At 45.5% G+C, this 14,314-nt stretch overlaps 1 protein-coding gene and 1 long non-coding RNA gene across 3 annotated transcripts; one reads left to right on the top strand and one right to left on the bottom strand.

The window, feature by feature from the left end:
* Positions 1–5,531: 5,531 nt before the first annotated feature.
* LOC124699450 lies at positions 5,532–7,086 on the top strand. 2 transcript variants are annotated; one of them, XR_007001392.1, is made up of 3 exons: positions 5,532–5,722; positions 6,584–6,641; positions 6,845–7,086. It is a non-coding gene; the product is annotated as an uncharacterized LOC124699450 (long non-coding RNA). The 2 variants fall into 2 exon arrangements; XR_007001393.1 differs by having other exon boundaries at positions 6,576–6,641.
* Positions 7,087–9,950: 2,864 nt separating this feature from the next.
* Positions 9,951–13,163, bottom strand: LOC124703407 (organic cation/carnitine transporter 7-like). The gene is made up of 5 exons (XM_047235621.1): positions 12,892–13,163; positions 12,397–12,634; positions 11,773–12,304; positions 11,487–11,689; positions 9,951–10,429 (listed from the first exon to the last, which is right to left on the bottom strand). The coding sequence occupies exons 1-5, from the start codon at positions 13,146–13,148 to the stop codon at positions 10,220–10,222; spliced, it is 1,440 nt and encodes a 479-aa protein (XP_047091577.1). The 5' UTR covers positions 13,149–13,163; the 3' UTR covers positions 9,951–10,219.
* Positions 13,164–14,314: the final 1,151 nt, after the last annotated feature.

Raw genomic sequence — 14,314 nt, 5'->3', positions numbered from 1 at the left:
TTGAACGGCTTCTATTTATTTTTTAGACTGAAATGAACGGAAAGTGAAGGAGGGGACAAGCATATGAGAAAATAATTCTTAATAAGAAATAAAAAAAATTAACTTTCTCATCTTTATTCTCTTTTACTCTAACTATGAAAAATCTAACTTGGCAACTTTAAAAAGACTGACCGTTCCATGGTAACTTCAATAGCACCTAATTTTGCCTTCATTTGTTTGTTTCGTAAGACTATGGTCCAATCGACGCCCCCAAACCGATTATCAGGATGGTCAATTTTGCTTCACTTTGACCTCAAATTTGGGTTTGATTAGGGCCAAGCGGACACTATCCGTCCGCTAGTAGTACCGGCCATGTTTTCCACCCACTCCACACACTTTCTACTCTTCCAAGTCAAGTCTTCCAAATCGCTGACATCAAGGCTCCTGTCGACGCCAACGACTTGGCCTCCTAAGTCGCGCAACAAGCACTCGTCATTCTCAGAGAAGAACGGTCACCGAAGCCATGGCCTCCCAAATGGTGGTGAGCTTGGGATCCTTGGAAAACCACCCACCTCGAAGCAGTTCGCCCTTGTCTATCATCTCGTCATCACTGCCAACGTACGGGTACCTGCCGGGAAATGGCTCTTTCTTTAGACCACACCATAGATCCTCACGAAGCCTCTTCAAGTTAGCAGTAGATGCACGAGCTGAGCAAGGAACCAAAACCGAGGCGGAATATTTACAAATTATGCTCAGACCGACCATACGGTCGGGTGTTCTATGTACATCATGATCGACCATCTCGAAAGTGACCTGCTATTGCCCCATGATTATCTGCATCGTATGTGCTAAGATATGTTGAATATGTGTAGCAGTTGTATTATAGTTAGACCTGTAATTAAGGAAGAATTACATGTTCTACCCAAACTCTTGTAGCCTAGTCTAATATATAAAGGCACCAGAAGTAGCTAAAATAGACTAGACATTGGTTGTAGATTAGACGCGAGATCGAGTTTTCGAGACGGTTCAGCGCCCGTGGCAGGGACGCTGGGCCAACGTGGTGTTGTACAACTTATGTGTCTGTTGTGTCCTATTGTGATTACTTGTTTTTGATAGGTAGACTATGCGCCTCTATGTAAACAATATGCATACGGTGTGCATCATTGCGGATGCGGTGGAGTGCGGAATTACCAAACTTAGGAATGATAGATTAAGCAGGACGGTGGTGGTGTGACGAATTGTTGTTGTCCTCACTTGCCGCCGAAATAATTCACTCTCTTCCTTTGCCACTCGAGTTTGTTGAGCGCGCGTGCTAAGAAAATATCTTGTGTGTTTTAAGGGGCATCTCTTGTGTTTCTTCTTTTTTCATGAGAGCGAATTTTGGAAGTTTAATTCGGCTTTCATGTGCTTATACCCCCTCTACCAAAAATAAGATGAAGTATCTAAATTTTTTGACAAAAAATTCTAAATTTATATCTCCATAATATATGTGCGTTCTTAAAGTTACGAGAAAAACTGTTACTTCTTATGGTCTTTGTAAAAAATAGAAAAAATATCTTATGAAAAACTTTATTTTTAGCACTGAATTTTATCTTTTTTACACATACATGACAAGTTAATTTTCATGAAACAAATGGGATTTTTGTTTCAATTTTATAATATTTCAAAATATGTTTAAGATGTATTTCAAAATGAGGGAGTAATTTTTGTTAGAGTACGATTAAAGAGTACTCCCTCCATTCTAAAATAATTTGCTTAATTTTTCCAAGTACTAAGAGCATCTCTAATCGCGTTCCCCAAACCGTCCCCCAAACGGCGCCGGATTGAGCGTTTGGGGGGACGTGTTTTGTTCTGTTTGGGGGACGTCGCTCCCCAGTCACGTCCCCCAAACGCCACCCCCAAACTTTTTTAAGGGTTTTCGAAAACACAACCATTATCAAATATAGCATACAAATAAATATGTTTGCGGATATTGTTTTCAAATTAAAATACAAAAAACAATAAAACAACTAAACAAATGTAATAAATAGGGCTAGATCAAGGTGTCGCGGCATTCGTTGATAATCCTTTGGTCCACCACAAATGCTCAACGAGATCAGATTGAAGTTGATCATGAACATTGTTGTCACAGATCTCTGCGTGCATGGTGAGCAAATCAGCAAAATCTGCAGGCAACTCATGATCGACCTCCGCAAGAGGGTCCTCGCACTCATAGGGACTTGGGACTAACATGTCTCCTGGCATGATTCTTGCGGTCATCCTCGATGATCATGTTATGCATGATCACACAAGGCTGCATCACCTCCCTCATTTGGTCGTGAGACCAGCTTAGAGCAGGTTACCGGACAATTGCAAATTGAGCTTGAAGCACACCAAATGCCCGCTCGACATCTTTCCTGCAAGCCTCCTGTCGCGTAGCAAACTGGGAATTCTTCAGACCTGATGGATTCGAGATTGTTTTGATAAAAGTGACCCATTTTGGATATATACCATCGGCTAGGTAATAGCCTTTGGTATATTGGTGGTCATTGATCTCATAGTTGCATGGTGGAGCATGCCCTTCCACTAGTCTGCTGAACACCGGAGACTGATGCAACACGTTGATGTCATTGTGTGATCTCGTCATGCCAAAGAAAGAATGCCAAATCCATAGGTCATAATCTGCCACAGCTTTAAGCACCACACTCAATATTCATGACGCCCTTTGCATATACCTTGCCAAACAAACAGGCAGTTCTTCCATGACCAGTGCATGCAATCGATGCTTTCAAGCATTCCAGGGAATTCTCTGGCAGCATTTTGTGTCATGATCCTTGCAGTCTCTTCCTCAGTTGGCCCTCTCAAGTAGTATTTTCCAAACTTTCCCACCACCGCTCGACAAAACTTGTACATGCACTCAATGGTAGTAGACTCACTCATGCGAAGGTAGTCATCCTGTGTATCGGCAGGTGCTCCGTATGCAAGCAACATCAGGGCGGCAGTGCACTTCTGAATCGACGAGAACTCGATAACGCCTACAGCGTCGTGCTTGAGCTTGAAGTAGGGGTCGAACTCTCGAACGCCGTGGAGGATATTCATGAACAAACCCTTGCTCATCCTGTACCGGCGCCGAAAATTGTCGGCATGTGTTGCGTCATCTGCGAAGTAGTCGTTATGCAGCATGGTATGTCCCTCCATCCTCTGTCGGGGCTTCGACTTCTTTCTCCCCGGTCTTGATCCTCCGCGGCGCGGCCTCTTCCTCTTCTCCACCTCGGCGTCAAGCATGTCCTAGAGGGACGCGATGATCATCAAATGCTCCCAGAGGTCGTTGTCGAAGGCTTGCTCGTCCTTCAGCAGTAGGGCAAGCATCTCGTCGTCGCTATCCATATATGAAGCAAAATCAATGGTTAAAATTGCGCCGCGGCAAACGAGGCAATGAACAGCGGCCAATCGCGCCTACCTGGCAAGTCGTCGAACACCTTGTGTGCGCGGAGGTGGGATGGATTTGACGCCGCGTTCTGGGACGCGCTGGCGAAGCGGCGGTGGCGAAACGTTGGGCGAGAGTGCCAGTCACGACGACGGTGCCGACTCTCAGAAAAGATCAGCCATCGAAACAGCCGGCAAATCCAGCGGCGGCGGAGGGGTGGGAGGCGCGGGAGGGAAGGAGCGACGGGAAAAAAGGCGCGAACTAACGGTTTATGAAAATAGTCGCCGACATGTGGAGCCCGCCTCACTTTTCATTGTGTCCGGCGTGCCTGGAGCGTCCCCTGTGTAGCGGGGACGAGCTCGGGGCGGACACCGTATCGGGGCGCGCCGGACAAAAAACGGTTTTGGGGGGCGCGGTTGGGAACACTTTTTTATCCGGAGCGCCCCAAATTCCTTTGGGGGACGGTTTGGGGACGCGACTGGAGATACTCTAATATATCTGAACTTTTATTATAGTACGGATGTATGTGGGATACTTATAATCAAAGCATGCAATTTGTTATGGGTCGGGGTACATTTCTTTTTTTTTTGCGAAAATTTCGCCAATCTATTAATAATCATCAATAGCAGTACAAACAGATCCAAAAGTAATAAAAATTACAAGCATGTCTTTGGACCACCAAGCGACGACTACAGCCTGATGCGAGCCGAAGGCGCTCCGTCGTCCTCGCCCCTCCATCACCGGAGCTAGGCAAAGCTTGTCGTAGTAGAGCTTGTTGTAGTGCTAAGGTCCCAAAGGACCTACACACCAGAGCAGCAATCGTCGCCAAAGATGACAATCGTAGATCGGAAGAGACTGACCTGAAACCACACAAACGAACACGAAAACCAACTGGATCCCATGAGATCCGCCGGACACACGACTCCACGCGCCCTCCGTCGATGTAAGACACACCGCCAGAGCGAGGATAGGACGAGAATAACCTTATTCTGACATCAGAATGTAGCCGCCGCCTCACCATTCTGAAAAAGACACTGAAAACAACCTAAACCTAACAAAGAACGAACAACCCTCCGCCGGCGAGATGCCGTGGTCCGCTACACCTCCAAGGCCCCAAGGCCACTGGAGGCGAAGCGGACCCGGCCAGCCGTCGCCGGTGAGGTAATTGAACTCTAGATGGGTTTTTTTTTTTTGCGAAACACAGTACAATCAAAGACGCTCATACATACGCGCACACACTCACCCCTATGAACGCACACACGCACACCCTACCCCTATGAGCACCTTCAAGAGACTGCGTTGAAGAATTGATCCGACGAGTCTTGAGATTGACGAAGTCACCACAGGCGCCTCGCTGTCGACGGGAACGTCGCCTCCCACTGAAGAATATTCCGCCTTTATGAGACACCAAAGTGTCAAATCTGGGATTTGAACTCTGGTGGGCTGAGAGTGCCTCTGCCCTCCTAACCATCCAACCACACGTTGGTTCTCTAGATGGGTTTTCCTTGCCGCCTTCCTATCGCCTCCTCTGAGTCATGTACGTACCGTTGTTAGGATAACTGCGTTGGCCCGGGGGTACATTTCTAGTTAGGCTGATTGCTAAACAAACGGGGCAACGAGACTCCCTTTTGGCCCATGTTGTATTAGAGCTCTTTTACGGTGATTGGCATGGAACTTTGGTTCCGTCTAATTGGATTTGGGTTCCGTTTAATATATTTTTTCGTAGCCGTTGATTAAATCGATGTGTAACTTCTATAATACTTCAACAATTCTAAACGGACGTTTTAAAGGTAACTCATTAAATCATAATCAGAAAAACAAAAAATAAATCTCATCACATCGCAGAGACGTCCTGGCCTTCTTCCCAGAGCGACCGCCTCTCCTCAATTACAGCCACCAGCCGTTGCAACCGTCTCCTGTCCTCCATCGCAGCCGCCGAGCGCCGCCACCCCCTCCCTCCGTCGCATCCTCCAGCCGCCGTGGACGCCGCGGCCGCCCCCTCTCCTCCATCTGAGCCGCCAGAAGCCGTGGACGACCCCTCTCCTCCGTCGCAGCCGCTAGCCGCCGTGGCCGCCAGACGCCGCCGCCTCCCCTCCCTCTATCGCAGCCGCCAGCCTCCGGCACCCCATCCCTCCGTCGCAGCGTCGCCGCCACCTTCTCCATCGCAGCCCCCCTCCCCTCCGTCATGGGGATCGCCGGGAGACTCATGGGCACGTCCCCTCTGTCGAAGGGATCAGCCGGAGTGTTGCTGGGATCGCCGGGAGAATCCAGCCCTACCCCCTACCTGACGCGGACGCGTCTCTGACTCCTCGTCCACGTCGTCTCCTTCGATCGTCGGTAAGCTCCGATTCATGGATGGACCCCCTCCTGCTCACAAAGCATTTCAGGAAACTTACTCGCTGGACGCTGGTACTGTCATATTTTGAAGCACATTGTCAGTTCGTTTATTTTGCTGAAACTACTCCCTAGTAGTGTGGTTGGTAACTGAATACTGAAGAAAGAAGACGCAGTACTTCTAAATCCGGCAGCCCACTGCCTGTTGGAACACATGAGTAATTTGCTCTATCGGTATTCTCTCTATCATAGTCTTCTTAATTTAGAATATCTAAGCTAAATTTATTAGGCAGCTTTAGGCCCTGTGGCTAGCTTTGGGCTAGAGAGGTGGCAGTGGCGAGGTGCAGATTCAGGGAGCTGAACTCTAGCGTCAGCGTACTGTTGCACGTACTGCGAACAACAATAGAGAGCAGATAAAAACAGGAAGGAGAAAACTACCTTTTACATGTTTGTACAATACACAGTATCACACAATAAAAAGTCAGATGAAGAAGTTCTCAGCTTATTGCTTGAAATTGTACAGAAAGCTAAGCGTTGGCCGTATGCTCCTTCTATCGGTAGAAAATGTACACAAAATTAAGCACTGGCCATGGCCACGGCTCTTGTATTTAAACCAAATGCATGAAGCGACTTTAGCTCCTGAGGTTTGTATACAGCTTCTGAACTTGCGCCTGCAATTAGTGCTATGTGGTCAGCTTTGAGATTGTCCATTTTAATAGAGATGATTAAACAAAATAGAATCTGAGAGGTTACCATAGCAGTATTAAAACAGAAAGGGTTCCATGATGGCAACAGTACAGGCAGGAAACATTTGCTGAACGGTGATGCTCAAACATTTGCTGAATTATTGTTTCAGTTGTGTAGGACAACAAGTTGCAAGAAGAAGCTCTATGATGGGTGCATTTGAAGTTTGATCGTCGAGGTATTATTCTTGTCTGATCCCTTTGCTTCAGTTTTTATCACTTTTTGCCTGATATGCTAGTTCATCACTTCTAAATTTGTTCTTGACAGTAGAAGCATCTTGCGTAAATTGAAATTTCAAGAACTTTTGCTAGTTCATCACTTCTAATTTTTTTTGTGTTTGCTTGAACATAATTACCAATTTGTTCATTGTAAAAATTTCAGAGAGTCCAGACTCCAGAGCAGGCTCACAACACTGGATATCTTTGGTCTGCGCGTAGACTATGTATGTCTCCAGGAGAAGTTTGGGTGTAAGAGACAGAAGATTCAGATACAGGAGATTGGTGCTGACTGCTAGGATATCTTTCAACATGGATGGCTTGCGTTCTACCTGAAACACCTGCATGATCTGTAATAACCAGATTTCCACACGTCCATTAATTGATAATCATGAACCTTCTGTTGTTTCTGCTGGAACTTCTTGTAGCATCTTGTTTTGGCTGAGTGGAAATTTTTGCCTGTTATCATCTGTTATTGTCTAAATACTGCTAGATCATACTTTGTGAATGGCCGCAAAGGCGTCTATTGGTCCGGGGGTATGGAGTTTTCTTTTTGAGATATCGAGTGTATAGAGTTGATCTAAGAGCATCTCCAGCCGCGTCCCCCAAAGGGATTTGGGGCGCGCCGGACCAAAAATGCGTTCCAGCCGCGTCCCCCAAAGCCCATTTTTGTCCGGCGCGCCCCGATACGGTGTCCGGCGCCCCGAGCCCGTCCCCGTCCCACCGGGGACGCCGGACACACCGAAAAGCGAGGCGGGGAGTGGCGGGGCCGACCCGTCAGCGGCACAATTAATTTTAACCTAACCGTCGCCTACCTCGCGACGGAAGTTATTAGCGCGCAGCGACGGTGCGATTCCCGCAGCGACGGTGCGGTTCCCACGAAGGGCGCAGCCGACGCGTCTCGTCGCGCCTAGCTCTACGTGCCGGCGTTAATGAGCGCCACCGCTCATCCGTCTCCCTCCGGCCTATCAAAAGGGGCGCCTCTCATCGTCCCTCTCACACACAAACCCTAGCGCCTCTCTCCCAAACCCTAGCCGCCACCATCTCTCAACAAGACTCGACGCTATGTCTGGTAGAGGCGAAGGCCGACCTTGCGGCCGCGGCCATGGTCGTGGTCGTGGTCGTGGCCGCGGCATAGCTGAACGCTCGCCGTCGCCTCCCACGCCGTCGTCTTCATCGTCGGAGATGGACGTGGAGCCGGACGTGCTGTTCGAGTTCGTCCTCGTCCTCAAGGGCGACCCGCGCGGCATCCAGAGGCTGCCGGACTCCTTCGCCGAGTACGTCGGCGGCGTATGATACGTCTCCAACGCATCAACGTATCCCTCTCAATGTTGAGAGTGTCCACTAGTGAAAGTATGATCCCTAGGCCTTGTTTCCAAACATCGAATCTCCGTTTATTTACTGTTCTGTTGCATGTTTACTCGCTGCCATATTTTATTCACATTGCTATTACCACTCATATACATCCATACTACTTGTATTTCACTATCTCTTCGCCGAACTAGTGCACCTCTACATCTGACACGTGTATTAGGTGTGTTGGGGACACAAGAGACTTCTTGTATCGTGATTGCAGGGTTGCTTGAGAGGGATATCTTTGACCTCTTCCTCCCTGAGTTCGATAAACCTTGGGTGATCCACTTAAGGGAAACTTGCTGCTGTTCTACAAACTAATACATAGTTGGAACCGTGGTGGACACAAATATAAAATATTGCAAATAAACTAAACCTAACTAGGCCGTGCATAGGAGGTTTCCTGTGTTCGCTACTAAGAAAGAACACTCGAGGGCACGAACAAAACACGTCCCCCAAACGTTCAATCCGGCGGGGTTTGGGGACGTTTTGGGGGACGCGGCTGGAGATGCTCTAAGCTTGTGAGGCTGCAATATGGGGATTTTCCCCAATCAAACCACTTTTTTTTTGAGCCGCCCAATCAAATCACTTGATGGACATGGTACTAGCTACATGCGCATGCTTTTTTCAGAACATACAGAGGCGTGATGTGAATGTTGTGCTGAAAAATAGTAAATGGGCCTTCCACAATAAAAGCCCATTAATCCAAGCCCATATTTTTCCTTTCTTCTTCCTCCCAGACGTAGTTGTTCCAGAAGGTCTCGTCAATGGCGCTTCTCGTTCCCATCGACAGAAACCAAAGGGGCAAAGGGCTGAGCGGGATACCCTACTCCGCGCCGGGACAGTCGGGGCGGCCGCCCGTACTCGCCTCTGTGATAGTTCCCACCAATCCCAGCGGCAGTGCAGCCTACTGTGAACCCCCTAAAGCTTACAGAAGATTTTGGGGCCCTGTGCGGTGCGGCCGCACTCCTGCTTGCCCGGTCTTGCATATATGATCAATTTTTTGTTGCTTTAAGATTTGTGTAGTATCATCAGATGATTTGGCCGTTTAAAAGGACGTTTTTCATTTATAATATTCGCAAAATATATTTGAGGTTCCGGTCCCACCGAATTTGGTTCCGGTCCCGCAATTTTGGTTCCGTCAGTTTGGTTCCGTCTAATTATCACCGTTAGATCGGGTCAGATAAATGGTTATTAAAAATGCCAATCACCCTAAAACTTGTAGTTGTATTAACATCATAAAATTGTATTAACATCATAAAAGAGGATCCCTAAAACAATCATATAAGAGGAATCTGAAACCTGAGGACACGTTTTCTGAACATAAAGAAAGATATGAACAAGGGCAGAAAATTCTCAAAGGCGACTGTGGAGCAAATCCTCGCTCTTGTTTCTTTCGCCAATACGGAAGGCGGACATGATTATATGACCATAGATGACTCCCTTATCATGTAAAAATAGCATATACACTTTCTGAGTGTCTGCTAATTTTGAACGGTGCCATATAGTTTGTGGATATGATTTACTCAACCGATAAAAAAAACTGAAACATGCCCAAGTCGACACCTTGAGCTGATGTCTCCGCATGAGATTTGACAAGGCTAGAGGGAATACAGATTAATCACAATGTTGGCAAGTAGCCCAGACTTATCCCCTCACAGACTGAACGGCCATGCCTTATTTCTGAAGCTCACATTATGTCTGCATTCTCGAAATTTCTTATTCATTTCAGATAATTAGATCTTTGTTAACGACCTAAACTGCGAGGTTTCAAGTTCCAATCCAGCTTATTGTACATTTTTGCATGCAGTCCACATCCAATCCAGCACTGACCATGGTCCTGCAACTCTGACTTCGACGCTTGGGACCAAATCAACATGAGAATTTAACAGTGAAAAATTGCCAGTTGACACTTAATCGCATTGAAAGAATTGATACATACATATACGTACATATACCGTAGTCCTTCTTTACAGAATGAGGACTTCACGGAATCAAGTCCAATTACATCCGAAACCCCAAAATATATTTTGAGGAATCTTCATTATCATATGCACTAAAATACTATACAATAATACTACTATACAACTAATGATCTGTACATAACATTCATGCGCAGCAGCGTGATAAATTATATGAATGGTGATGAATTGAAGTGTTTTTTTCTCTTTTGTACCATGAACCACCATCAGTTCATATCACGGCCCTTGGTTTCTACAGGGAACAGCATGCAAGCTATTGCAGCTAGGCATAACACCACCTCAAACACAAGGATGGCTTCCATTTGATGGCAGCTTCTCAGCATCCCAACGGCTACAAGGGGGCAAACAATCCCACCGATTCTACCAATAGCATTAGCAATTCCAACACCAGTCGAGCGTACTGATGTCGGATATACCTAGACAGACATGAAAATAAATCAGCTCATAGGAAAACCGTGCTTCAAAAAAATATATCAACTACAACTTCTTAGCAAGACATCTTCAGATAAAAACTGCTCCAGCTATTTCTGAATCTCTGTTGTGACATACAAACGTTCTCAGCTAAGAAAACTGGCCACTTAGCATAGCCAAAACCCTAAGATGGGCAGATGAGATAACTAACTTAGCCTATCATCTGCAGAATGGACCGAAAATGTAGAATTCATTTAGCCGGAGTTATGTGTCTAGCAGGATGTCCGTTTTATTCACACAAGTGTTTCATAAAGACACTAATTGACACTTCAAGATTCAGATGGGTCATTAGTTAATTGATTTAATTTAGGATCTAACAACAAGGACATTGGAAGAAAAAGCACCCCAGTGATTGCAAGAGAATGCTTAGCAGTCGTGAATTGATTAGGAATACTTTCCCCTAAATTAGTACTATAATGGTACCTACAGTTAGGATCTTGTATTTATGTTTTTAACCCACCAAGGAGAACCTATCCAAATATCGAACGCTAAATATGGAAGTTCGTATTTCTGGTGGTTAACACCTTGAATCCAATAATAAACTCCAGATTTGCAAATGAAAATGAAATTCAAATGGATGTTCTAGCTAGGAAAATATTTGTGTCCTCGTGCTTATATTAGTGTGCAAGCCTTCGATAGATGTTCTAGAAAGACCCTTCTCTTATGTAACTGAAGAGAATCACAATGTCACAGTATGATAGTGTAGCAGGAAATCACCACATTGCAGTAAATTTAATAAGATTGATGAAATAGTAGTGCTTTATCTGTCTTTTAGTTCTTTGACACCAGGGTATTTAATGAAATGTAAAACAGAGCTACAAAGACAATGAATACTCAAGCAGAACTACCATTTGGATACTCTGGCCATTTGTATGGATAAAATGTTGAAATTGCAACTTATAGTGATACCAGATGGAAATTTTAACATGTTAAACTCAGCACACTGAGAATCAAGTCACGAAAGACCACATTTACTACATGCCATAAAAAGTCGATACAAACCTCTGGAGCATATAAACATAGAACTGTGAAGCTTCCCATGGCACAAGCGCGGGCACCAAATAGAAGGGCAGTTGTCCATAGCTCAGTCTGATGAAACATAAGTGGTCCAAGGAAACCACAGCATGTGAACAGCAAGCACCACATTGTAGCTTTTCGGCCAAGCCATTCAACAAGAACAGCAGACACAATTAGACCAGGAAACTCTGATAGAGCAGTAGAGTGATGAGTTAGTGACATAGTCCGTAGCAAGTCACACTGGGTAAAGATATGGGCTACTGCATGCTACCTGCTAAACTAGTAATAAATGTATCTTCGTAAAGGCTGGTATCTTGTTCACTCTTCGCATATCTCAGCCCAGATGCACAGCTTCTATTTGCATCACTCAGTTGGGAGGTCAGCAAGACTAGCCCATAATAAGCAAATGTATTTGCATAAAAAACAAACCAAAGCAGAAGAGTTGATCTGCGCAAATTTCGTGACAATAGACTGCGCAATGCAGCAACACTACCAGATTTGGAGCTCATAGCATTATCATCTGTGCATTTCTTCTCTTTGACTGGAAGAAGATGATCTATCTCACAGGTGGGAGCATTGGGATCAACTTCTGTTCCATGGTTGTATGTGAGAATTCCAGCAGGAAGGGCCTCTTGGTTTGTCTTAGAGATTCTCTCCAGGACAAGCGTTGCATCAGACATTCTATTTTGTGCACACAGATAGCGGGGCGACTCAGGTGTAATTCCAAAGAAAGGAAGCAAGAGAAAGCACGGAACGGCGGTAAATCCTAGTAACCACCTCCAACTCAACGCTGGTAGCACAACCTGAAATAGGAACAGATTTAAAATTACTTTATTATTTTGCCAGAATAGAAATATAAACCAGAAGTACATTACAAAATGTATTAGTCTGATACCCATGCAAGTGAAGCCTCCAAGACTGTGCCAAGAGTCCAAAAAACGGAAAAAACAATCATCCAAGTGCCACGATTTTGTGCAGGAACAAACTCCAAAAACCAAGATGAAAACACATGCCCGCCAGCCACTCCTACGCCAACGAGAAATCGAAGAGCCATCAAGCATAAATAGTTAGGAGAAAAAGCACTGATGAAACCCATTCCGGTAGCAAATAGTGTTGAAAACAGTAAACAAGTCCTGAAACAAGAAAAATACAAACTTTGTTCAGGGGTTAATTTTGCACACTGTCACAGTTAAGCTGTGTGCTTAAGAATCGTACTGAAATTATGTTGCAATTCCAAAACAGGATGACCGTATGGAAGGGTCTTATTGTACATCAGGAATATGAAAACAAAATTCATAAGCATGGTTACAGTCATAACATTATCGAGAACAGAAAAAAGGTTATACTGAGAAACTGAAACTTGGAAGCACTTGTAAGACGAAATCCTTACCTTCGCCCATATTTGTCGGAAACAAATCCCCAACCACATGCTCCTATTAACATGCCAAAAAACACTACACTTGAGAGTAGACCCTCATCTTGTGCAGAGATTTTCCATTCCTCTCGCACCAATGGCCCAACAAACGACAATAGATTGAGCTCCATGGATTCTGCAACCCAACCCATGCCTGCATAAACAAGAACTAGTGCTTGGAATTTCCCAAATCCCATGGCTGTAAGCGCATTATCCGTGGTGTATGTTTCCATGTTATCGACAATGTAAAGGGCTAAAGGCAAGAAGTGTCAAAATCTTCGTCAGTTAGAAGTACTTGCTTGTCTCAACCTCAACCTGCCGATGACACACACAAACAATAAATACATATTCGGAAACGCCGAAATAATAAATGGCTTACTGCACATATTAGAACTGAAAGTTAAATGTGCTCCTAGAGCCCTTTTCTTCTGCAGGATAAAGCCCTCAAATCAAACGAGAACAATGCAGTTCAGGGTGCTATCATGATAAGAGAAATGGCATATTGGCATGCCAAAGGAAGTGGCCTAAAAAGAGGTTTATTGGTTTTCTATTTGCCTCATTTGTAGGTCTTAACCCCTTCCCGGTTTAATACTACATAGCAGAAGCTCTGTGTGTTTGGTTATCCTTGAATGGTGAACAACAATGAAATAAACAGTAATCAATTTCGTTGACAGCTTATGAACTGCTCTTGGATCGAAGCTTGCAACAGATAAAGTATTGGTAAACACAGGTTTCACCAAGTTCACCTTAACAAACTATACTACTGTGACACATCGATAGAAACTTTTGCCTGGATCTGTTCCTCTATGCAGCTCATTACCGAACCACTGTCCAGGACTAATTCACACAACACCTGAAAGTGAACTAACTAAGCTCAGGGCTTGTTGTTAATAGTAAAGTCACAGGACCTAATGATAGCCATGACTTAATGCTAAGGCCAAATTTCTTATAAAAAACTAAAAGAAAATCAAAGGCCAGACGAAGAACAGAGGCCTCGCCGCCTGTGGCCGGAGTAAGAGCATCCCCACTCGTTGGCGCTCCCCACGCCCAAATCCGGCGAAATTTTCGTCCGGATTGGAGGAAGATTTGGCGTGGGGAGGAGTAGTTTCCCAGTCGTGTGCTCCCCAGGCGGCGTTTCTCGGGGAAAAAGAGGATGGCTCGGGGAATCCGGACGAAAGAGGAGACACGTGGGCGTGGGCGGTTGGTTTAGCTTCATCCGGAGTCCCGGGAGACCCCGGGAAACCGAGGATGGCATGGGGAGTCCGGACGAAAATAGGCTCAAATCCGGACCAAAACGAGGAACCGGGGGCCTGACTGGGCCGTTTTTCGCCGTCCGGATGAAAAAAAGTGGCCGTGGGGGGCTCTGTGGGGAGACGAGTGGAGATGCTCTAAATAAACT

The sequence above is a fragment of the Lolium rigidum genome, chromosome 3 (genome assembly GCF_022539505.1).
Source record: "Lolium rigidum isolate FL_2022 chromosome 3, APGP_CSIRO_Lrig_0.1, whole genome shotgun sequence".
In the NCBI taxonomy this organism is placed as follows: Eukaryota; Viridiplantae; Streptophyta; class Magnoliopsida; order Poales; family Poaceae; genus Lolium; species Lolium rigidum.
This window is presented reverse-complemented; position numbering and strand designations above follow the sequence as displayed.